This window comes from Urocitellus parryii, chromosome 3, assembly GCF_045843805.1.
Source record: "Urocitellus parryii isolate mUroPar1 chromosome 3, mUroPar1.hap1, whole genome shotgun sequence".
Lineage (NCBI taxonomy): Eukaryota > Metazoa > Chordata > Mammalia > Rodentia > Sciuridae > Urocitellus > Urocitellus parryii.
In genome coordinates this window covers 117087921-117112173 of record NC_135533.1, presented here as the reverse complement: position 1 = coordinate 117112173, position 24253 = coordinate 117087921, and the positions used below count along the sequence as shown (strand labels likewise).

Sequence of the window (24253 nt, the reverse complement as noted above, 5' to 3'; positions counted from 1 at the left end):
GTTGCAGGAGGGGCGCACCTCTTCGCTCGCTTACCCCCGTGAAGGTAGACTGTGAAGGGGAGGCGGGCAGGCGGAGAGAAGAGAGCTGCTAGCCATCCAATTGGGGTGGGGGTGGCTATGTTGGGAGTGGTGCGCCCCGTAGTCTAGACAGTACGATCCGGGCAGGGGGCGTGTGCGCTGGGCGCACCTGCGAGACTACAGAGCCCCAGGCGGGCACGTGTGGGGAGTGTGGACACATTCGCTGCGCCCCGCTTTTCGCTGCCTAGGGGAAGGGAGGGGGGCGGGCGGAGGGTGCCGCGGCCCGGTTATTGGGGAGGGGGCGGTGGCCATGGAGCGGGTAAACGACGCTTCCTGCGGCCCGTCGGGCTGCTACACCTACCAGGTGAGCAGACACAGTACAGAGATGCTGCACAACCTGAACCAGCAGCGCAAAAACGGCGGGCGCTTCTGCGACGTGCTTTTGCGGGTGGGCGATGAGAGCTTCCCAGCGCACCGCGCTGTGCTGGCCGCCTGCAGCGAGTACTTTGAGTCGGTGTTCAGTGCCCAGTTGGGCGACGGCGGAGCTGCGGACGGGGGTCCCGCTGATGTGGGGGGCGCGGCGGCAGCTCCCGGCGGCGGGGCCGGGGGCAGCCGGGAGTTGGAAATGCACACCATCAGTTCCAAGGTGTTCGGGGACATCCTGGACTTCGCTTACACTTCCCGCATTGTGGTACGCCTGGAGAGCTTCCCAGAGCTTATGACGGCCGCCAAGTTCCTGCTGATGAGATCGGTCATCGAGATCTGCCAGGAAGTCATCAAACAGTCCAATGTGCAGATTTTGGTGCCCCCTGCCCGCGCCGACATCATGCTCTTTCGGCCCCCTGGGACTTCTGACTTGGGCTTCCCTTTGGACATGACTAACGGGGCAGCCTTGGCAGCCAACAGCAATGGTATCGCAGGCAGCATGCAGCCTGAGGAGGAAGCAGCCCGGGCCGCAGGTGCAGCCATTGCGAGCCAAGCCTCTTTGCCTGTGTTACCTGGGGTGGACCGCTTGCCCATGGTGGCTGGACCCCTGTCCCCCCAACTGCTGACTTCCCCATTTCCCAATGTGACATCAAGTGCCCCTCCACTGAGTGGCAAGCGGGGCCGGGGCCGTCCAAGGAAGGCCAACCTGCTGGACTCAATGTTTGGGTCCCCAGGGGGCCTAAGGGAGGCAGGCATCCTTCCATGTGGCCTTTGTGGGAAGGTGTTCACTGATGCCAACCGCCTCCGGCAGCATGAGGCTCAGCATGGTGTCACCAGCCTCCAACTGGGCTACATCGACCTGCCTCCTCCGAGGCTGGGTGAGAATGGGCTCCCCATCTCTGAGGATCCCGATGGCCCGCGAAAGAGGAGCCGGACCAGGAAGCAGGTGGCTTGTGAGATCTGCGGCAAGATCTTCCGAGATGTGTACCATCTAAACCGGCACAAGCTGTCCCACTCTGGGGAGAAGCCCTACTCCTGTCCTGTGTGTGGGCTGCGGTTCAAGAGAAAAGACCGCATGTCTTACCATGTGCGGTCCCATGATGGGTCGGTGGGCAAGCCGTACATCTGCCAGAGCTGTGGGAAAGGCTTCTCCAGGTGAGAAAGGCACCCTCCCCTCCCCTGCCATGACCTTAGTTCTGGTTCATGTAACAGTTTCTTGCAAAGATCTGGGGATATGGGACTTGTGGAGGATCACTAGATCTTAATAGGACCATCCTGGGTTTCAGGAGATTGTTTTAAGAGTATTCATTTTGAAATGGGGTGGTCAAGACCTGCTTTCTCTTCCTTCAGGCAAGTTCTCTGGCACTAGACATACCCTACTGTCTTTCCCAAGGGGCCTGTGGGAAGGGGCCAGATTCTTCTGGCCAGAGCCATGGCCTGGCCATTCTTCTCCCTGGGCTCCCTTTGTGTTTCCGGCACCAGGCGTGGGGCCCACTCTGGGGGCGGGAGGCTGGGCTCCTCTGCAGACTTTCCCTGCTTGAATAGCTGTGGAGGGAAGGACTGGAACAAGTGCATCTGGGACTCTTTACACTCCTGAGGCACCAGATCCCCCAACACAGCCATCCTGGATTAGTACAGACTCCAGCTTTGCCCCTTACAGGATCCTGGGATTGAGAGACACAGAGCCGAGCGCCCAGAGCTGCATTGTAATACTGAAATCGTTGATCTTCTCTAACCTGGTGGCCCCAGAAACTAATCAAACCCACAGATCCCCTATATGTACTCATTAGTTTTTCAGGAAAGAATGGAAGGAGGGCAGGACCTCTTTTTAGATTCTAGTGAGCCTGGTAGGGAACTGAGGACTTGTCTGGGAGCAGAGGGCTTTTTAATTTTTTTTTTTTTGCTTTTCTCTTAGAGAATATTCAGAATAAAAGACTGGTTTTAACTTGAATCTTGAAGACCTTGTGTATGAACCTAGGGATGGAAAACTCCCTCAGAGGGGCCCCAATTAGGAACCAGTCTTACCGGTCAGGCAGCCCCTGCCCACCTGCTCAGGCGGGCATCTGGCTTACCAGCCTAGCTGGGGACTTAAGGCTTCATTGCTGGTCTCTGGGGACTGAATTCCATCCGGGTGGCATTCATTGGCTGCTGTGGCGGGAGAGGCTGGGGGAGGGGAACACTGAGTTTCTAAGGGGCTTTAGTCTGGACAATGAATCACACCCCCTCCCGGAAAGGCTGCAGCAAGGCCTCATTCTAAAGCCTCCACCTCCGGTCCTAGAAATCATTTGAGTTTCTACTGGGGGAAATTGTCAGGGGTGGGTAGGCAGAATCAGAAACAAATGTTCACTTCCCTTCCCCCTCTAGAGAAAACTAGGGCAGAGAGCCTGGGCCTATGGAGCCAGACCCTGGTGGTGACTTATCTTTGTCATGCTGGGTTAGAGAAGAGGGAGTCCTTTCCTGTAGTGTGTGTGTGTAGGGCCTTGTGGGTGTTGTGTGGTCTAGTCAAATTTATACCTCGTATTTCATGTCCTGTTTTTAAGTCCCTCTTGGTTGTCTTTTTTCCAGGCCTGATCACCTGAATGGACACATCAAGCAGGTGCACACTTCTGAGCGACCTCACAAGTGTCAGGTAGGGGCCGGGCCAGGGCAAAAATGGGCAGAAGGAGAATGTTGCTGTTCTCACAGCCTCGGCCATGAGCAAGCTGCTGTGTGTGCTGGGGCCGGCTGACTGACCACCGCTTTGCACACCTCCCCACTCTGTCCCTCTACCTTCCCTCTGTCCTCCTTTGTTCCTTACCCCAGCCCTCCTTCCCCCATGGCTGATGTTCTTTCCTTCTTGGTTGCTTGGTCTTGGTTCCCACCCTGTCTCTGTCTTCATTCTTTTGCTTGGCTTTCCTCTCCTGGTGTTTGTTGGCTCCTTGGATGATGGGCCACATTGTTCAAGTGTTGTCCTGGGGGACCTGGTACCTTGCTGGGCCCAACTGCTGGTTCTAAGCAGTTTGCAGGTATTGCACAGATTTTAAGTGGCTCTGGGAGGTCTAGCCAATAACTTTCCCCTTTGTCTGGTCTGAGTTAGAGCTCTATCCGGGTCCCCTCGGCCTAGAATACAAGGCAGTGAGGGAGGCAAGTAGTAAGGAGTGGGTGGTCTTATCTCTTAACACCAGCACCTGCTTAAACTATCCTGAGCCACAGATTCAAGCAGCCAGGGCATTTGGAGGATTGGAGAGCAAGCATCTCCTTTTCCCTCAGGCTCTCTGCATAGTAGCAGCACTTTGGGAAAGCCGGATGAGATTCTTACCCTTGTCTGCTTGAACAACATCTGGGGACCCTGCTGGTGCCCAGAAAAGTGAGTTTCCTCTCCTGGCCACTGAACATTCCTTTGTGAATGGAAAACATGCTTCTGTCTTCTTGGTTGTCTCCCCCTCTCGTGGGCCAAGTTGCTACCAAATGAGGGCAAGACAGGGTTGTGGATACTACTACAACCTCTAGCATGGACAAGCTACTTCTCCTTAAACTGTTGGTGGCATGGGAGAGGGTTCAGGGAGACCTGTAGGGAGGGATGGATGTGCTATAGTAGGGCAAAAAGCCCCCAGGGGCCAAGCATGGACTATAGCTAGGTGGTCTCTCCCAAAGAGGATGACCCAGGGTGGGCCTGCTGGGATCTATCTTTGCCTGCTTCCTTCTCTCTATCTCTTGATTTTTTCATCACAGAGCACATTCTGACTCTCCCAGGTAGTGTGCTGAGGAGCCCCGGGCAGAATAGGAGGAGCCCAGAGGGCAGTGGGGGCATGCCCGGTGGCCTGGGGGGGTAACCTGCACTCTCTGCCCTTTTTCCAGGTGTGGGTTGGGAGCAGCAGCGGCCTGCCGCCCCTGGAACCTCTTCCTAGCGACCTGCCATCATGGGACTTTGCCCAGCCTGCTTTGTGGAGGTCGTCCCATTCAGTTCCTGACACCGCCTTTTCCCTTTCTCTAAAAAAATCATTCCCAGCCCTTGAAAACCTGGGCCCAACACACTCCAGCAACGCTCTCTTCTGCCCAGCCCCGCCAGGATATCTGAGGCAGGGCTGGACCACCCCAGAGAGTAGCCGGGCCTTTACCCAGTGGCCTGTAGGCTAGCCTGGGCTTCCTTGGAGATGGTGTACGGTGGAGGGGAATGGGAGTAGTGACTGGCCTGAGACCCCAGTTTTAGGAGAGGCCAGTAAGGTGGTTCCTACCCATCATGCCCAGCTCCTCCAGGGATGACTTGGTAGTTTGTCCCAGCTCAGGGTCCCCAGATAGGGGTAGCAGGGAGCACCCTTCTGGATCCCCCCAGTAGCCTCCAAGTTTCTTTCTGGGATCTCTTGCCTGCTTCCCCTCCCCACCCCTGCAACAGGTGGTAAGCCTGGGCCTGCTGGAGGTTGGTGCTTTCCCAGGAACTAAGCCACTAGTTTATTTCCTTTTCCTCCCCTGGCAACACTTTCCCATAAGGCATGGGAAGTGGGGTCTGGCCACCCTCCTCCCACACTGGGAGTGATACTGCCTCCAGAGAAGCCTCTGGTGCAACTCCACCGAGGATCAACTGTGCTGCCCTTTCCCCTTCCCATTCAGATAGGTCCTGCTTTCATTTCTGGCTAGTAAATTAGACTTTTGTGCTTTTGAGGTTTTTTAGCTGATCTGCTCAGGAACTAAACTAACCAGTAGCTTTATATTGGGCTATTCCAGTATATAGCTTTAGGGGTTGAAAAAGCAGATATTGATCCTTCGATCCCACTGGTATGTCCCTCAGCCCCTGCATGCTCCATGGGGAGAAGAGGAGTGATGATAAAAGTTTTCATTCTAACATTTGAGGCTTTGTGTGTTTTGTCCTTGGTCTGTGTCATAACACTGACATCATTGTCCCTTGGTGTATAAGCCCCACTCCTGCCCTGCTCTTCCAGCACACACTTTCACAGACCTGCTCACCCCCTTCTGGCCCTGTTGTCAGAACTCTCCTAATGAGGACCCAGCAGGTGAAGATATGCTGGCTCTCATATTCTGGGCTTGGTTAAACAGTAAGGGCACCTGTTTGGCATGATGTGGTATGCGGAAAGCATCAGAAGTGAAGAGATGGCTTTCTGGGAGTTGGTTCCTTGAGCCCTTGGCAGGTTGGGCACAGGCCATATAACCTCTCAGCCCTTCCTGATGCCACAGATGAAAGGGGCCAGTTACAGAGTCTGGTGCCATGGCTTGAGTGGAAAGTCCATCTGAATGTAGGGGTAGGAAGCCTCAAGTTTGGCAGGGACTCACAAGTCTACTTGATGCTTGGTCCAGTTCTCCTTGACTGGTTCATGGGCCCCAGGCACTGCCAGATTTGTGCCTGTGGGACATGTCACCCAGGTGGAGTGTAGCCTAAAACTGAGAGTGGGGAGCAACTTAAGACTTTTCCCATTGCTTCCAATGGCCCCACTTGTTGGGCTGGTTAGAGAAGGAATGAATCGGGGTACCCTCAAGAAGAAGGGATTAACAAGGCATATGGAGCTGGACCTCTGTGTATTTGCCATTAGACTTTTCCTGCACAGTAGGAAAAAGGCTGCTCAAGATGTCCTCTGAAGCTGCCAGACTTCAAAGACCACCAGGGGTAGGGGTGTGCACTAGTGTCCTTGGTACTGTTTGGGCCCCATTCCCAAGCTGCTCAACTCTCAGAAAGAAAACCTTTAGAAAGTGTGGGAGGTGAGCTCAGTGTTGAGTGGTAGTGACCAGAGGTGATGGCCCAAGCTCAGGAAGTCTGGACCAGGACCTGGCAGATGTGCTTCCTAATATTAGCAGGCTGTGTAAAGCACTGGCTGTGGGCAGGGCAAGCATTTCAAGTACCACAAGTGATCAGCATTCTGCTGCTAGCTGGCTTTCTTCCCATCAGAGTCCCTCTGTCTTCTTGTCTCCAGAACAGGGAGTACTCTTCTCCTGAGTGACCCTAGCTTGGAGGTTCTGGGTGTCCCCTTCTTTGAAATCTGTCTCTCGGCCAATTCTCTTTACTCCTGGGTCGTGTGACCAGGCTCTTTCATGTTTTATGTTGTCTGAACTTCTGGCAGGCCTAGACTTGGACGCGTACACTTTTACAATTTACCCAGAAAACCTTGGGGACTCTAGCCATAGAGGGTTAATCCTGGCACAGAGAAGCCAACAATCACTTCAGCTTGGCTTTGTAACACAGTGAAAGTTTTTGTTGTGTGTGTGTGTGTTTTCTTTCCCCAGTAGCAGATTTACATTCCTAATTATGTTTGTTCGGGCTGAAGTTAGCTTTCATTCCTTGAGAGATAATCAATGGAGGATGGGGTGGGGGAAGCCAGCCTGCTCTGGGATTTTAATTTTGCTTAGCTAATCCCCAAATGGACAATCCACTTGTGGATAATTGAGGGTTGGCTGTCCATCATCTTTAGGTAGAAAGGCATGACAGGCAAAGCCTTTAGAGGGCAGATCCAAATAAAGGCTGGCAAGAGAAACAAGGCATCTCTTTCATACCCCTCTACTGGCTCCCTCTCCTGGGGACTATGGGAGAGAGAATGCTGAATGTGTGCTTTCAGCTCCATTTTCTTATACCTGATCCATGTTGCTTCCTTTGAGTTCTGAGGCTTAGAACATACTCCAGCTCACTGCTGGAAGGGTGGTTCTCAGGTCACTGCCTAGCAAAACCAACTCTTGTCCGTGGGATAAATGGACAGGTACACCATCTCTCCCAGTGGTATTTATGGCAGCCCTTGCTCTGGTTTACAGGCTGATTGGCTGGATGGAGGTTTCTGAGTTTCTCTCCCACTGTGGCACGTCATCAGGTCACAAAGTGCCAGACTGAGGTGGGGCCCACCTGGGATCATAAGACCAAGTACCCAGGATGTTTTCTCTCTTTCTTTCTTTTCTTTTCTTTTTTTTTTTTTTTTTTTTTTGGTACCAGGGATTGAACCCAGGACACTCTACCACTGAGCTACATCCCTAGCCCTTTTTATTTCTTTAGAAAGGGTCTCGCTAAGTTGCTGAGGCTGATCTTGGAACTTGTGATCCTTATGTCTTGGTCTCCTGAGTCTCTGGGATTACAGGCATACCACTGCACCTGGCTTGTAGGATGCTTTCTAAGTTACCCATGTGCTGAAATTTCCCTGTACAAATCCATTCATTTTTCCCTAGCAGGGGAGTCATGGTTACCAAGTACACTGTGTTAATAAGCACCAGCATTTTTTTTTGCTACCTCTTCCAAATCTGATGATGGAAAGAGCAGACTCAGAGCTGGTTTACACCCCAGCTGTCCTGTGTCCTCTCAGAGTCTCCATTTTCCTAGATGTAAACTGGGAAAAGAAGATCTGAGTAGTTAGGAGGATTACTCCAGTACTTACCTGGCTGTGGTGAGGGTGTTTAGATTGCTATTTTTTTTTTCTTTTTTAGAGATTGCTACTTTCTTCAGTAGCTAAGTTTTGGGCTTTGGGCAAATTCATTTTCTAAAGTTAGCTTCCTCATTAATCAAACAAATAAACTGAACATTAAAATAATAATAAAAAAACTCCAATAGATAAAAGCAGTATTGCATTAGTGTAACTTGTTCTGTTCAAGTTTATCACTTTTACAATAAAACAATGACTGGAAACAGCAAGGTTTGTGCTAGAGCAGAGATATTTGGAGCCAGATTAGTAAATGGTGATATCTTCTACCTCTACAACATTGTATGTGTTTGCTTCTTGCTTTGATTGTATAGTAAGGAGTCAGATAAACATTTGTAAATAGTGACAGTGTTCAGACACTTACCATGAGATTTCAGGTCCTGAGGATCTACTTCTAAACAGACTACTGGAATATCTCCATTCTAGTTAGTTAATGGGTAGTGGTTCTTCAGTGGGTTAATAGTTGATCTGTAGACTGGGGATGTGGCTCAGTGGTAGAGTGCTTGCCTTGCATGCATGAAGCCCTGAGTTCAGTCTTCAGCACCACTGGGGGAAAAAAGTTGATCTGAAATGTGTAATGCCCTTAAAGGGAAATGCTGCTTTCTTTCATAGTTCTAAAGCAGTAAGCACACACATAGAGAAAAGAAACGAGTGAAACTTGACTAGAACCCCTGAAGTACCTCCAAGGAACCAAAATAGCTTGAACATAACTAGTTTCACCCCTTCTCAGGCTTTCTGACATTTTGTTTCCCCCAAGGCTGGTGTTACCTTTTCACATCTCAGCAGAGGAAGGGATGGTAGTGAGAGATATTGCCCGATACTAAGGTCCTCTGGTACTGGGAAATACCTGGAGACCTGGGACCTGGGACCCGGGGTGCAAATGCTTGGGTCATCTATTCCTGGAACCTGGCTGTGAGTTGGTGTTCACACTATGGCTTTCCTTGGCTGTGTACAACTAGAAGTGGTCACACAGCCTTCCTCAGAAGGCTGCTATAACTGTAACAATGGACTACATGAGACAGATGCCTCTAATAGGCTAAGGGGCAGGTCCTTCTCAGTCAGTGTAGTCTGATATCATTGTTTTGTTATTACCAGCTCTTCCTCACCTTAACATTTCACAAATGCTTTCAAAGCTTCCACCTCTTGGCCTTGTTCTTTCCGAGGATTCTCACATTAATAGAATATTATGAGCTGTTGCCTTTCCCTTTCTCTCCTCTGCTCCCTGACTCTTTTGTCTCTCTTTACTGGGAATTAAATCCAGGGGCACTTTACCTCTGAGCTACATCCCCAGCCCTTTTTTTTTTTTTTTTTTTATTTTACCTTTTGCTAAGTTACCAAGGCTGGCCTTGAACTTGTCATCCTCTTGTCTCATTATCCCAAAGCTGCTGGAGATATAGGCATGTGCCATTGTGCTCAGCTGATGGGCTGCTTTTTCAATTCAAAGTCATAAAATTATTATGAAGAGTCATCTCTGTGCTTCATCCTGCTTTTCCATTTCTCTGCAACCAAGACTAATGTCCCTTTTGAATAAAATGAACAAATTGAATTCTTTTTTTTTTTTTTAATTTTTTTTAACATTTTATTTTTTAGTTTTCGGCGGACACAACATCTTTGTTGGTATGTGGTGCTGAGGATCGAACCCGGGCCGCACGCATGCCAGGCGAGCGCGCTACCGCTTGAGCCACATCCCCAGCCCAAACACTTAGCTTTGAATTCTTTGTATAAAACTAGAGGAAAGCTTGGGATGGAAAACAGAAAGACTGGTTTAGATGCCAGTAATTCATCTGTAATTCACTTATAGCCAGCACACCTGAAGTCAATGCTTAATGATTAAGAATGAACGAATATTGGGCTGGGGTTGTAATTCAGTGGTAGAGCGCTTGCCTAGCATGTATAAGGCACTAGATTCGATCCTCAGCACCACATAAATATTAATAAAGGTTTTGTGTCCATCTACAATTCTGTGTGTGTGTGTGTGTGTGTGTGTGTGTGTGTGTGTGTGTGTATGAAAGAATGGACAAATATCTAACACTTAACTTTGTAGAGGTGTGTAGAATTTATCTTGCCATGTTCTGGGAATGTTCATAGAACCAGTAATTCCAACTCAGATGTTCTATAAGGAGGCATCATGGGAAATAAGAGCAGCTACTTGGCATTCTGGGTCGAGAGCCTGAGCCAGACTCTAAAGCTCCTTCTAAAGAGAGTCCAAGCTCTGGCCAGAACCTGTTTTTGTTTCATGTTTTGGTTGGTCAAGTGAGGAATGCAGGGTTTCATCTCATCTCATTTTCCTTTCTGCCCTCAGACCTGCAATGCTTCTTTTGCCACCCGAGACCGTCTGCGCTCCCACCTGGCCTGTCATGAAGACAAGGTGCCCTGCCAGGTGTGTGGGAAGTACTTGCGGGCAGCATACATGGCAGACCACCTAAAGAAGCACAGTGAGGGGCCCAGCAACTTCTGCAGTATCTGTAATCGAGGTAATCTTCCCACTGTTTCTTCACTTCCAGAGGATGGGCCTGAGCTTGTATGGGAGGCCCAGGAGTGTCTTGACCACCCTGCCTCAGACTCTACTCTTTGCACAGCCTTCCCTTCCCACTGAATAATAAATGCCTTCGTCACCCAGCTAGCTGTTTGCAATCCCTTCCTTCCTAAGAAGTTTGGGGTGCTTGAAATGGAAGGTCCTGGGAGACCTAAGATGGAAATAAAGAGAGAGGTGATTCCCCAGCGTGGACCCATAACACATCTGCTGCTCAGGTGGCAGGATGGATGCATTTTGCAAATGTTACTTAACTACTGAAGTTGGAAGGGGAGTTGTTGGTTCTGAGTAGGACATAAAGGGGTCCTGCTTCAAAGATTTTGATGGCTGATTCACTGGCATATGAATCAGCAGCCAGGGAGGAGGTCAAGTCTGGAGATGAACAAGAAGCAGAAACATTCTAGCAGAGTTGGTCAGAAGAGAGAGCTCAAACTCAAGCATGTGGCCTTGACAAGAGAGGAAAGTAGGCGTTCTGAGCAGGGCAGTGTGCTTGAGGATGAGGTTGGCCTAGGTAGTGTTTAACTGTGGCAGCAGTTGAGATGGATGAAATCAGGCTCTGCTGGGTCTAGTTGACTGTTGGAAGTATCGGAAGTTTGTGTTTGCAAGCACAGTGTCTGTGGAGGAGGCTTGCTCTCTGTCTGTGCTACAGGAGGTTGGGCCAGCTGTCTGTGTGGGTGTGAGGATGCTTCTGTACTACATTCTTGCTTTGGCCACGTGAGATGTTGCTGGGGTGTCTGCATCTCTTGGAGCACTCTTGTCTGGAAGTCTGGGGTATGGCTTAGAGGGTTGAACACTGAACCAGGAGTCAGGGGCTCAGGGTTGAGTCCCAGCCCCTTGCTATGTGGCTTTGAGCTCCCCCTTATCCTCACCAAGTCTCAGGTTCTTTTTTTAAATGGGGTCAAGAACACCTCCCTTTCCCACCTCACAGAGTTGTTGTGTGCATTCAAGAAACAAGGTAAGTGAACGTTTTCTGAACCCACAAGGAACTACACATTTGGGAGGCCCCCATCTGTGTATTTTGTAAGAATGGTAGGAAAAATACCGCTCAAAGACATTCTGGTTTGGACCAAGCACAACAATCCTGCAGGTCTTGACTGAACTCCTTGGGTGCCTGTGCTGTCTCTGTGTGTACTGAGGTTCCTGATGTGGGGAGGTTGCTGAATAGCAGGGTATTCTTGGTATCCTGGAACTGGGTGCCTCCCTGAGACTTCACACCTGGGGTTTGCCATGAAGGCAACTGGATGTTGTTGTTTGTTCCACTAGAAAACCTGCTGTGAAAGTTGGTGAAGTAGTAATTAAAGCTGCTTAGGCTGTCTGTCCTGTTTTCTGACATGTCACAGCCCATTTCTGGTGGGAGCTTCCCCTATGGAGCAAGCAGTAGGGTTGTGCATGCAGGGAAAATTATCAGAACAGTTTTGGCCAGGACTGCCTCAGCCCTAGAAAAAGCTGGTTGTTTATCTTGCTTCATGCTAACCTGGCTCCGTGACAGTAACCCAAATAACTCTAAACCTGCTGTAACGCACTGTCAGCAGGCCTTTTATTAAGTTGTCAGTGTTGAAGTTCCCAGTCCCAGAACTGAGGTCAGAGACCAGAATGGAAAAGGATACCAATGATAAAACCTGGAAAGTCCAGCCCAGACTGCGGATCAGAGACCCAGGATCCTTGGGAGTCCAGCTCAGGAGAAGAGCTGAGAGCAGCTGGGAACAGCAGGAAAATTGACCCAGTTAGGAGACAGCTGATGTGGCCAAGCCAAAAACTATTGTATCTCAGAATTTTTCCCCCCAAGAGCTAGCAGAGAGGACTTGGGCAACAGTCATGAGCCTTATGATTAGAGTGGGGAATCCATAGGAGTAAACTGGAGTCCACCTTTTCTCAGAAAAGACAAGACGAGATCTGGATCACAGTTTAAACATTTTTGGGTCCGATAGTCAAAGGAGGAAGTCCCATTCCTCCAAGAAGAAAAAAGAAAGCTCTGGTACTAACCATGCTGGGTATTCAGAAGGAAGAGAAAACAATTGTAGTCTTTATCAAAGAGAAGAAGCATAATGCCACCTCTGGACTCATTTCAAGGGCAGAAATAGGAAGAGGAAAGAAGGCTTTTTTTCTAGGAAGAGGAAGAGGTTCTTTCTGGACAGTAACAACACTGAGAGATTGGAATTAGAATGCAGAGAGAGAGAGCTCTGTGTCATCCTTAGCTCTCCGTCCACCAAGACTGAATACAAAGGCGTTGCCTGAAGAAATGGATGTTCTTGGGGATAGAGTGCTTCCTTCACACCTGAAAGGCTCTGGGTTTCATCCTCAGCACATTAAAAACATTTAAAAAAAATTTTTTTAAAAAGTTATTATTTTTGCAAGAGTTCAAGCAAAGGATAAATGTTAGCTAGCTGGTCAGAACAGTTAAGATTGAATTAGGTGGCTGGGTGCAATTGTGCACACCTGTAATCCCAGTGATTCTGGGGAGGCTGAAGCAGAAGGATTGCAAATTTGAATCAGGTATCCTCTGAGATCCTTCAGTCTCAACAGTTCTTGAACAATCAACTTAACTACCTATAGACCTGCCTTTTTCCAGCCTTTGCTACAAAACTACTGGCTGTGAAGAATGGGAAAGGTAGGAAGATATAGCCTGTGGGCCCTACCCCCACACTTGAGTCCGATGCAAGTTTAGGAGACAGCTGGATGGTGGTACATGACTGTAATCCCAGCGGTTTGGGAGGCTGAGACAGGAGGATTGAGAGTTCAGAGCCATCCTCAGCAACAGCGAGGTGCTAAGCAACTCAGTGAGACCCTGTCTCTAAATAAAATACAAAATAGGGCTGGGGATGTGGCTCAGTGGTTGAGTGCCCCTGAGTTCAATCTCTGGTATCCCCCCCCCCAAAAAAAAGTTTAGGAGACAGGTGACTCTCTTTATCCTAGAGACATATCAGGACATGTTCTTTATCATTTGTAGAAGAAGATTGTTTGTGGTAGAGAGTATATTATAACTAGAAAAGCTTGTTCCCATATTCTCAGGTTGAAGAAATCATTTGAGTTGTGAATATTGGGAAGGAGAGAAGGTCCTGGCCTGGTGATTTTCTTCTTTCTTTTAAAATTTCTTTTTCTTTCTTTTTTTTCTTTACCTTTTTGGTACTGGGCATTGAACCCACAGGCACTTTTCCACTAAGCTACCCACCCTCCTGGTTTTTTGGTTTTTGTTTTCATTTTGAGATAGGTTCTCAATAAGTTGTTGGGGCTGGCCTCGAAGAAGTTTTGATCCTCCAGCTTCAGCTTCCTAAATTGCTGGGATTACAGGCATGTACCACTGTGCCTGGCTTTTTTGTTTAATTAATTAATTTATTTTTTAGCTGTAGATGGACACGATAGCTTTATTTATTTATTTATTTAAATGTGGCGCTGAGGATCCAACCCAGTGCCTCACATGTGCCAGGTGAGTGTTCTACCATGGAGCTACAACACCAGCCCCACTGTGCCTGGCTTTTAAAAAAAAATTCTATGGCAGAAGCTGGGTATATAGTTCAGTTGGTAGAGTGCTTGCGTAGTATGTACAAGGCCCTAGGTTCAATCCCCAGTACCACCAAAACAAACTAACAAAAAAAATTCTATAGCAGTATCTTTGTACAAATATGGGGATAAGGAATAGACTTATTGGGAATCTGCCTTTGACAGAGACATTTGGATTCAAACATTATTGCTTAAAAATAGAAGAAGGTGGGTTCGGTGGCATATGCCTGTAATCCCAGTGGCTCTGGAGGCTAAGGCAAGAGGATCTCAAGTTCAAAGCCAGCCTCAGCAAAATCAAGGCTCTAAGCAACTCAGTGAGATCCTTTCTCTAAATAAAGTACAAAATAGGGCTGGCGGTGTGGTTCAGTGGTTGAGTGCCCCTGAGTTCAATCCCTCCAAATGACCCAGGCAACTTGTCATTCTCATGAATTGACAATCCTAGTGCACAGTTGAATATGGCCTCTCCAGGGTTTGCACAGAGAAAAAACAGTCTCTAATCCCTGCGTGGACATGGAATCTGCCAGAGGAGAATTTGCTTCTGGAATGTGAATTGCTGGGGCACCAGGCAAGAAAATACAACTGAGGAGCAGTGGTCTTTTGCTAATAAACTCTTCATCTCTGAAGAGAGAGGGGGTTTCTTTGGTTGTAGCAGCATCCACATGTGCATAAAGCATTTTCGTCACATGGATCATAGATCCGGATCCTTCAGGCTCTTAGTTAATCAGTGGTGAATGGGCTGGTGAGTTTAGAATTAAGGCTAAATATGTCTGGTTTAAAAGCCGTGTTTTGCTCAGAAGCTCAGCTTGTTTCATCCCAATACTTGGCTGCCAAGTTGCTCTGTGTTTAAATTTTGGGCTTTAAGTGGCAGCTGTGGATCCATTCCTGCTACCCCACCAAGTGGTTTTGCTATAGATAGTGCAATCTACAGCTGGGGTAAAGTCAAGAGACCCAGCCACATGTTTCTCAGACTGTCTTTCAGGAAAAGGCAGAAAATTTTTATTGAGTATCTGTTGTATTCTCCTGGTATAGCTCTCCCTACAAGGAGTAAATATGATAATTCCTGGTGCTTTCCCCCTCCTTTCCCATCTGCTGCGGCATGCCATGGCAGTGCAGGGATAGGGGACATTCATGCTATTTTAGAGGACCACAAAGGATTAAAAACCAAAGGGGGAAAAAAATCTTTTCTAAAGTAATATCATATGTAAGGTTCTTATGCTTTTTGCCAGAGGCCAATATTTCCTGTTTTAGCTTGGTTTTGGAGGTTCCCACAGCACCAACTCAAGGGGCAGGACTAAGAGCCTTTTCCCAGTAGCTTTGTCTTCTTGTTTTTGCCTAGAGCCTCCCTTTTTAAAATGTTTACATGGGCCCAACCAGTCTGTCCTCTGGTGACTGGCCCCAGGCCAACCGCTTCAAGTTGCCATCCAAGATAGCTCACTCTCCTAGGCAGGACAGGACACTGGCACCTTGTACATGCAGATCTTTTGAAGTAGCTGTGTTGAAAGGAAAGAAATTCTCTGTATTTCACATTTCCTTCCAGAACTACCAACTGCTGCTGTTAGGAGTGTGTAAGCTTTCCACAGGCCAGTTCTCTGTCTACTACTTGCTTCCATCCTAACCCACCAATATGGCAGAATATTGGTGATAGTGAAATCTACTGACAGAGTCCAAAGGATGTTTCTAGCACCAGGGCCAAAATACAGGACTCATTAAAGAGTCTTGCCAAATTCTGGTGGCACATGGTTGTAGGATTAGAGTGAGTCCAGGCCTCTTGTTTCATAATAATAATTTCCAACACATAGGTGTTAGGAAAATTCTGTGAAATAGTATGGGCAATATGATAGACCCTGGTATGCTGCCACTATTTACTAAAGATAAGCCTTTATTATAGTTCTAGCAGCATGCAAAATGCTATGGTATTCAGACTTACAAATTTGGGGCAGACATTATATAGTACACTCTATCCTCTGACCCTTTAGCAATAGATCTCACTGTGATCCTGTGATTGTAATTTAAAAAGGGAATGAGAGTGTCTGAGAATGTGTTGACCAGATCTAGAATGGATTAAAGGGATACTGTCAGCACTTGCACCCCAAGTGGGCCATATACTAAAAAAGCTTTGGTTCCTGCTGAAGGCACTTTCTGATCCTTGACCACAGTGTAGTTCAGTGACATACCTCTTTCCTGTGAAACTAAAGTTGAAATTCTTCTACCTGGCCTAACTGATACTGTATGGCTCAAATTGACAGAGCACCTGGGAGTAAGTTGGATCAGCTAGCTCCAAGATGGCTGGATTGCCCCTCCCTCAAAACAAAATAAAGACAAACAGAGATCATCCTGGTTTCTTCTTCTCTAAGTGAATCTGGTGGATGAACCAAAAGAGCACCATATAGAGATGACCATGCCTCTTAAACATAATTTCCTATTTTTGTTGTTGTTCTTCAGAAGGTCTAAGTAGTTACTAAATCCAATTATTCTGAAGGCAGGAAAGTTAGCAAAAGAGAACATATCTTAACAGGTAGAAGGAGGGGAATCCTTGGAGGCATTCCTTGAGGATTTCCTTTTATTGCCATCTGGTTTGATGTTCAGTTTCCCTGTAACAAATGTTAAGTAGGCATTCTGCTGGCTGGGGTCCTGGAGCTGTCCTAGAGCCCCACGTACTTATCTGGCCACATTTCTAGCCATGGTCCCTGCATTTGACCTGGAGTGTGGGCCATCCACTCAAAATGTCACTGAAGCATCCTATAAGCCCAAGGGCAATTGGGAGCAGGATCTGAGGCCATCCCACCAGGTGGCTGGCTGGTTCCTTCAATGAGCCTTTCAGAATGGGCTTTTCAGAGAAGCTGATTCATGGACAGTGCCATTGTTAATCCTCAGCCACTTGGCTCATTTGGCCACAGCTGTTTTTGAGCCAAGGAGGGGGTCCCTTCTAGGTGCAGCTGACCTGGGAAAGCTAGCCAGAGCCGCCAAAGGAGAGGCGCGGGGGAGCAGAGTGGTCTCTCTTGCTGGCCGCGGGATCTCATCTCCTTTTGTCTTGTTTAGGTTTCTCCTCTGCCTCCTACTTAAAGGTCCATGTTAAAACCCACCACGGTGTTCCCCTTCCCCAGGTCTCCAGGCACCAGGAGCCCATCCTGAATGGGGGAGCAGCGTTCCACTGCGCCAGGACCTATGGCAACAAAGGCAAGCGACCCCTTGCTCTGCACTTTGCTTCTCTGCGCAGACTGTGTTGTGGGGGCGCTGGGCCGGGTGTGGGGAGGCGGGAAGGCTGCCGGCTCTCCGGCTGCCTTGAGGAGGCTCAGAGATTGAAGAGGCAGTGGCATCCAAAATAAAAGTCACTGTGGGTATCTCACTCCAGGGTACTGAGTGAAGCTTTAGGGCACTGCCAAAGTCCAGCCTCCGCCTCCTCTTCCCCAGCCCTCCTTCCTCCCACCTGGCCAGCCTCTATTGTCTGGAGCCCTGCAGGGATACCCCAGGCTCAGGGCAGGAAGAGAAGCCCTGCATGATGAGTCCCTCTGGGCCTGTTGGTTGCCTGTTGCCCGTAGGATGGTGTGGAGCTGCAACTGAATGCTTTCTCCTTTGTTGACCCTGTGAGCTTGTAGGAGCCAATGATTGGTTTCTCCCACAGTAGAGGTTGTTGGTTGCTCTGAGTGGTCCTTTCTGGAGAGGCTTGGGCTGTGTTTGTGAGATGCATGGCAATAAATGAGCTACCTGATTATCTCTGATTTGGAGTTGGTTTGTGGAGAGCTCCCAGGCCCACCTTTATTGGTTGATTCAGGTTGTTGTGTTCTATGTCATTGTTGTTGTTACTGTCTTGGAATGAGGCCAAGGGCTTGGACTATGGTAGAGATGGCATGCTCCATGCTCCCATCACAGACCTCCCTTCCCGGCATGGCTTTTTGGACCCAGGCAGGAAGCTGATAGTTGGTAAAAGACTCTGGTGTAAGTCGTGCAAGGCAGAGCAGTGAGGGTTGTCTCTTGGTCTACTTGTCCTGGGCCCTGGGTAGGGACACCCAGCAGACTCAATTGTTCAGAGTTCTTTTAATTTGTGTGCTTTGGCTACATGGTCCTGGAAGGGTTTGAGCAGGAGGAAGGACATGAAGTCAGGGCTTGTGTTTGGATTGGTTTGTGTCTGAGCCATTGATGGAGTCTTGTCATCTAGGAAGAGACCTCATAGTTCTGGTGCTGCCTGCCTTGCAAGGATTGCAGCCAGCTGGTACAGGAGATGAGGCCACTGTTTGACTGCTCAGCAACATCAGAATAGTTGTACCCCAGGAAGCATCCAAGAGAGCACTTAGGAGTTGGGGGTCTTTGAGTCATTCTGGGCAGAAGCAGTAAAGGTCCCCTCTTTGTATCCCTTCCTTAAAGCAGGCTGAAATGATGAAATGATGGTGAGTCATTACATGTACACCTGCATGATGAGTCCACATCGAGGGAGGCTGGCAGCCCCAGGGCCCTGCTGTGTCACCCCCATAGGCACTCCAGGCTCCCAGACTGACCAGCCAAACCTCCATGGGTTCTGTCAGGGCAATGGCTGGCCATCAGCTGCCCTCCATAGGCCTGTGAGCAGGCCTCTCATGACCCCTCCAGAGGGGGCAGCTCCAAAGCTTGGCCTCATCTCTCCCCTGTGTTTTGTTTTTTTCATAGAAGGCCAGAAATGCTCACATCAGGATCCGATTGAGAGCTCTGACTCCTATGGTGACCTCTCAGATGCCAGTGACCTGAAGACGCCGGAGAAGCAGAGCACCAACGGCTCTTTCTCCTGTGACATGGCAGTCCCTAAAAACAAAATGGAGTCTGACGGGGAGAAGAAGTACCCATGCCCTGAATGTGGGAGCTTCTTCCGCTCTAAGTCCTACTTGAACAAACACATCCAGAAGGTGCATGTCCGGGCCCTTGGTGGTCCCCTGGGTGACTTGGGCCCTGCCCTTGGCTCACCATTCTCTCCCCAGCAGAACATGTCTCTCCTCGAGTCCTTTGGGTTTCAGATTGTTCAGTCGGCATTTGCATCATCTTTAGTAGATCCTGAGGTGGACCAGCAACCCATGGGGCCTGAGGGAAAGTGAGGCAGATGCTGTGTCCCCACAGAAACAGCCATCTGGGGACTGCTGAAAAATGCTGTGAATGCGGAGGGAAGTGATGTCTTTGGGTTCTGTAGCTGAGAGATTTTTATTCGTTTTTAACTCCCCCCAATCCTACTCCCTCTCTACTACCCATTCCCCAAATGGTCTTTAGAAATAGGTTCTCATCTGCAGAAATATCTGCAGGTCCCTCTATGGGACAAAGGCAGAAACACTACATAGGCCTTTAAGGCAACACCAGTTCTGGTTTCTCTAATGGGCAGAAATCAGAATCCTGGTGCTCAGTTCTTAGTGATTCCAATTCCAAACCCAAACCCTGTGGCATTCTGGGACCTCAAGAGATTTAGGTTCCATCCCACTTCTCTAATTCCTCATTCCCTCTTCCCATATCCCTCAAAATAAATCATAGTAGGGTCTCCACCCACTCATACAACCTTGATGCCCAACTGTTTTTAAGGAAACCATAAGCCTACAGCATCCCATGGACCATGGGGTGTGTGTCCTCCAAGAGCCCCTCTGAGCTTAGCCCTTGGCCTGGAGGACACCAGACTTTCCTGAGCCTGGCTGGAGGCTAGAATTTCGCTGCTAGGACAAGCTCAGCCATTGAGGACACCCCCACCCCAAATTCCAGTTCTTACACGATTTTAACCATTCAACTTGCTGTTGGGTTTTAATTCTCTAATTATTATTATTATTGTTATTATTTTTTAGGACCAGTTGTAGTGAATTGCTACTGAAAGCTATCCCAGGTGATACAGAGCTCTTTGTAAACCGCAGTCACACAGTTAGGGTTAGTATTAAAACTTCGTTTAGATGTACTATAATTAACTTGGCTAGTTGATTGTTTGGAGTCTATGGAAGAAATAGTTTTATGCAAAAATTTTAAAATGCCAGTCTGGTCAGGAAAGTAGGAGTTTCAGTGCTGTTGGGAATCAGGAAGGCAGGAGAGCCAACAGGTAGGGCTATTGTGTACCTTGGTTGTGTCATACATGAGCAAACCCAGGTTGACCTTGTGATGTGAATTGATCTGATCAGACTGTATTAAAAATGTTAGTACCTTATTCTGCCTGCTCCCTTGAGTCCAGTTTTTCGGCTGGGGGCGGGGGCGGTCTTTGGGACCTGGAAGTGAGCAGTCTACACCCCTGTATCTGGGGTGTGGACAGGATCCCAAGATACTTCTCTTCTTCACTGTACAAGGTCCACTGGGACTATTAAGTGGATGTTCCCACTGAAGACTTAACTGCATCCAATTTTGTAAAAACAAATATTACTACTTGTCTGTACTGCTTGTGTGCCAGGCAGGGTTTTAGGCCCTGTGCTGAACAAGATACATCTGTGGAATTTAATGGGAAAGACAGTTGATAAGCAGATTTAAATATGAGTCTGTATGATGAGGAGTACAAGGGGAAAAAGTGGGCAAGGTGAGGGGATAGTAATAGAGGAGGGTAGGTAGGCTAGTCGAGGAAGGTGTGAGGCAGATATTAGGCCTTTGGGAGAGAGGACCTAGAGAGGGGACTCAATACAGCAACCAGCTAGGAACTAAGAAGGGACATAGGCAGGAAGAAAATCCTCAAGACCAAGGGGCTCTAGACTTTGCAACTTGATGTTACACAAAAGGTTGTGGCATCATTAGTGATGAATGTATGAAGGAAAGTGGGAGAGAGTACAGCAAACAGGGCAAGAAATAAGCATGACAGAAAATTAATGGGAGCAAGAATCAGGATTAAGGGACAGGCAGACTTAAGGCACCCTGGATAGCTTAGAAAATCTCAAAAGAGGGAAACCTTTAAATGAATAGAAACAACATTTAATTTCTAAGCAAAAAGAAAACAGTGATCAAAGAGAGAGAAAAATAAACACAGACCAGGAGGGAACAAAGTATAAACTTACTTAGACCCACATTAATACCAGTAGTCACATTGTTCTGGCTTAAAGGCAGACTCCCAACTGCTTTAAAAAATTTTCATCCATTTACACAAAATCTTGGGTAATGGGCTGGAGTTGTGGCTCAGTGGTAGAGCACTTGTCTAGCATGTGTGAGGCCCTGGGTTTGATTCTCAGCACTACATATAAATAAATGAATAAAATAAAGGTCCATCAACATCTAAAAAATATATATTAAAAAAAAATCTTGGGTAAGTTGTTAGACTGTGAGGAGAGGTGTAGGCCATGTGGTGTGAGTTAGCAAAGAAAAGCTTGACCCTAGAATGCCAAGGTTCTGTGGACATGTGGTTTTGTGACCACCATAGAATCTGCCAACTTATCACACCTGCTGGTTGGTAAGAGAACCTGGCCTTGAGCCAGGGATTTGACTGGGCTGGTCTCAACTCCTTCAGAAGACATTCTTAGTCCTGCCTTCTGGACACCCCTGGTAGGGACTATAGTTAAAAAGGAGTATTTGTCATGGCAGGAGAGGAAGAGTAAAGTAAGCAGCAAGCCCTTTCCAAAACATGACTCACCTGGAGGCTTAAGCAGCAAGTAGAGGTGCCCAGCATTCCTCCCATCCTCTCTATTCTCCATGACACAGGAAGAAAAGCTGGGCAGAACATGGATGCGTAAAGGGTAATGAGTTTTGCACATGGTCTAGAGTAGAGAACCTGAGTTTTGGCTTCTCAGTTCCATCTGCTCACTATCAACCATGGGTAAATCCCTGAGCCTGTGTCTTCATCAGTAAGACAAGCTGAGAAGACTATCAGATACCATTTTCATGGGCAAACAGACTTTGTACCTAACTCTCAGCATCACCTTCCAGATGATAAACAGACTCCAAGAGATGGAAACATTTCCTTTGGGTCACATAGTAAGTGGCAGAGCCAGGATTCAAACTCAGGTCTGTCTTGACTCCAGAGACTGTATTCCCAAGATCCGAGTGATAGTTCCTTAATGCACATGTAAGTACCCCATGCTATTCTCAGCACGGAAGAGGCTCTTATTCTGCCACATCCCAAGAAAGAGGGTCTGAGCAATGCAGCAGAAAAAAGCCACCGAGGGACAGAGGAAGGGCCCAGAAACCCTGGGCCCTTAGTAAGCAAGATTTTCATCCTTAAGACTGACCCTCTGGGGTAACTTGGACTCTACCCCAAGCATTTCTGAGTCACAGTGAAATGAAGGCAAACTTGCCTCTGCTCAAGGGCCTGGGCCAAGAATACATCAAGACTGGGGCACAGCACTCACCTTATGTGGCAGTGACTACCATCTCTGTCCCTGTACAGGTAAGGGAGGCCCAGTTGTATAAGGGAACCTGGTGAACATTATCTGCAGAGAAATATGGCCACTGATAGCTAAGAGTAGATGGGACCCAGGGCCTAGCAGGTGGGGCTGTGGCCAGTCTCAGGATATACTTTTTTGAGATACTTTTTACAATTCTAGCTATACTCCAAGCCTGGGCTTCTTTGTCTAAAGTGGAGATGACAGAAAAGAATAAAGCTTAATAATATGTATCAGGAGCTGAGTACAAAGCCAGGCTTCCCAAGGGTGAATAAATTTAAGTCTTTATTTTGGCCCTCTTCATTCCTTCTCTTGGTGGCCTTGGGGAACCCCTAAAACCAACTGCACATAAGCTCGCTTCCTCTGGATTTTCCCTATGCTGCCCACTTGGTATTCCCAAGCACAGGTCTCCACTTGTATTTTTATTTTTTATGTGTCAGGCCTTTTTGATAAGCTCATAACAAAGTGTTCCTAATAACAATAACCATAATAATGACACACATAGTCGAGTGAAGGGTATCAGGCCCCCTTCTTTATGTGTGTTTACATTTGCCCACCAAGGTAGACACTATTTTTATAACTAAGCAACTTTCCCCAAACACAGCTGTAGGCAGCTCAGTGAGAATCTGAGCCCAGCAGTCCAGGTGTAGGGTCTTTCTTCACTGCCACCCTTCACAGGGGACTGCCATGGCTTGTCCCCAACTGTCCTAGCTAACTGGAGTTCTCCTGCACAACTCCTCTCATCCTCAGAAAATATCATTAGATTCCCAACCCTAAACATAGTATATATATATTCCATGGAAGGCTTTAAGTGTCTAAGTCTTACCTTTTTCACAGCCTTTCTTAGATCAACTACTGATCTGCAGTACTGCATGTCCACTTCTCCAGGTCATCATCACTGTGCCCTGGCTCATGGGTGGCCTCAGGAGACAACCAGCCTGGTGCAGGCCCTGGCACCACCACTTTCTAACTCCACCATTTTGGCAAATGCCTTTGTTTCCTCATTAGAAAATGACAGTTCTTATCCTCACTCCTTATGTTGTGAGGACAAATGAGCTGATACTTGTTAAAGCATTCTTATAAACTCCATTTTGTTTCACCTACACTTTCGCTTTAAGCCAATCACATCCTCATTGTTATGGAAAGAGTGAAAAAGAGCAGGAGTCAGCAAAGTTGTTGTTTTTTTTTTTTCTTTGTAGTGCTTGGGATCAAACGCAGGGCCTCATGCATGACAGGCAAGTGCTGTACCACTGAGCCACATCCCCAACCCAGCAAACTTTCTGTAAAGAGCTAGAAAGTAAACATCTTTGTCTCTGACACAGGTACTCAACTCTGCAGTTGTGGTGCAAGAGCAGCCAGGCACAGACAATACATAAGTGAATGGACGTGACTATGTTCTGGTAAAATTTCATTGATGGATACTGAATACTGAATTTCATAGAATTTTTATATGGTACAAAATATTATCCTTTTGATTTTTTTCAACTATTACATGAAAACTGTAAAAACTGTTCTTAGCTCACAGAATGTAGGAGGGTTGGATCTGGTCCATAGGCTACTGTGTGCAAACCATCCACAAACCTGGCTTCTCTGCTGCTTCTGTAGGCCCTCCCCTGGTTTTAGATCTTGGGCTTCACTCAGACTCGGGTTCCAGCCTCCCGCAGGCTCACAGTTTATGTGAGTTAAATTGATCTGACACCTAGAGCTTGTGATTTCTTGGTCTGCCAGTCTATTCATTGATCCACGCAGAGTGCAATGCCATGTCCCCCAGCCAAGGGCATTCTAAGGAACTCCAAAGCCCACACACAAAAAGCGTCTAGTGTGTTCAGAACTAAACTGCCTGCCCAATTGACTTTCTACACTGTTTTCTGGTTTGGGTCCCCCCCCCCCCCCCCGTACTGGGGGTTTAACCTAGGGGTGCTCTATCGCTCACTAAACTATATCCTTGGCCTTATTTGTTTTGCATGTTTATTTATTTATTTTTGAAACTGAGGATTGAATCCAGAGGTGCTTTACCACTGAGCCACATCCCCAGCCACTTTTTTTTCTTTAATATTTTGTAGTTATAGTTGACACGTGCCTTTATTTTATTTATTTATTTATATGTGGTGCTG

The 24253-nt window shown here is 47.8% G+C and overlaps 1 protein-coding gene across 5 annotated transcripts; it reads left to right on the top strand.

Moving 5' to 3' along the window:
- The first annotated feature begins 308 nt into the window (after positions 1-308).
- Positions 309-23992, top strand: Patz1 (POZ/BTB and AT hook containing zinc finger 1). 5 transcript variants are annotated; one of them, XM_026408920.2, is made up of 6 exons: positions 309-1599; positions 3010-3073; positions 10129-10300; positions 16897-17034; positions 18499-18731; positions 23462-23992. In XM_026408920.2, exons 1-6 carry the CDS (start codon positions 329-331, stop codon positions 23513-23515), a joined length of 1932 nt encoding a protein of 643 aa, XP_026264705.1. In that variant the 5' UTR covers positions 309-328; the 3' UTR covers positions 23516-23992. The 5 variants fall into 5 exon arrangements, with proteins under 5 accessions (XP_026264705.1, XP_026264704.1, XP_026264707.1 ...); XM_026408919.2 differs by lacking the exon at positions 23462-23992 and having other exon boundaries at positions 18499-19960; XM_026408922.2 differs by lacking the exon at positions 23462-23992 and having other exon boundaries at positions 16962-17034; positions 18499-18630.
- The last annotated feature ends 261 nt before the right edge of the window (positions 23993-24253 follow it).

Bases quoted from the DNA above. Each gene is read 5' to 3' on its own strand.
- Patz1 (XM_026408919.2), top strand. From the start codon at position 329: ATGGAGCGGGTAAACGACGCTTCCTGCGGCCCGTCGGGCTGCTACACC. The intron at 10,301-16,896 runs GTAATCTTCCCA...TGTCTTGTTTAG, and splicing joins CTGCAGTATCTGTAATCGAG to GTTTCTCCTCTGCCTCCTAC. The intron at 17,035-18,498 runs GCAAGCGACCCC...TTTTTTTCATAG, and splicing joins CAGGACCTATGGCAACAAAG to AAGGCCAGAAATGCTCACAT.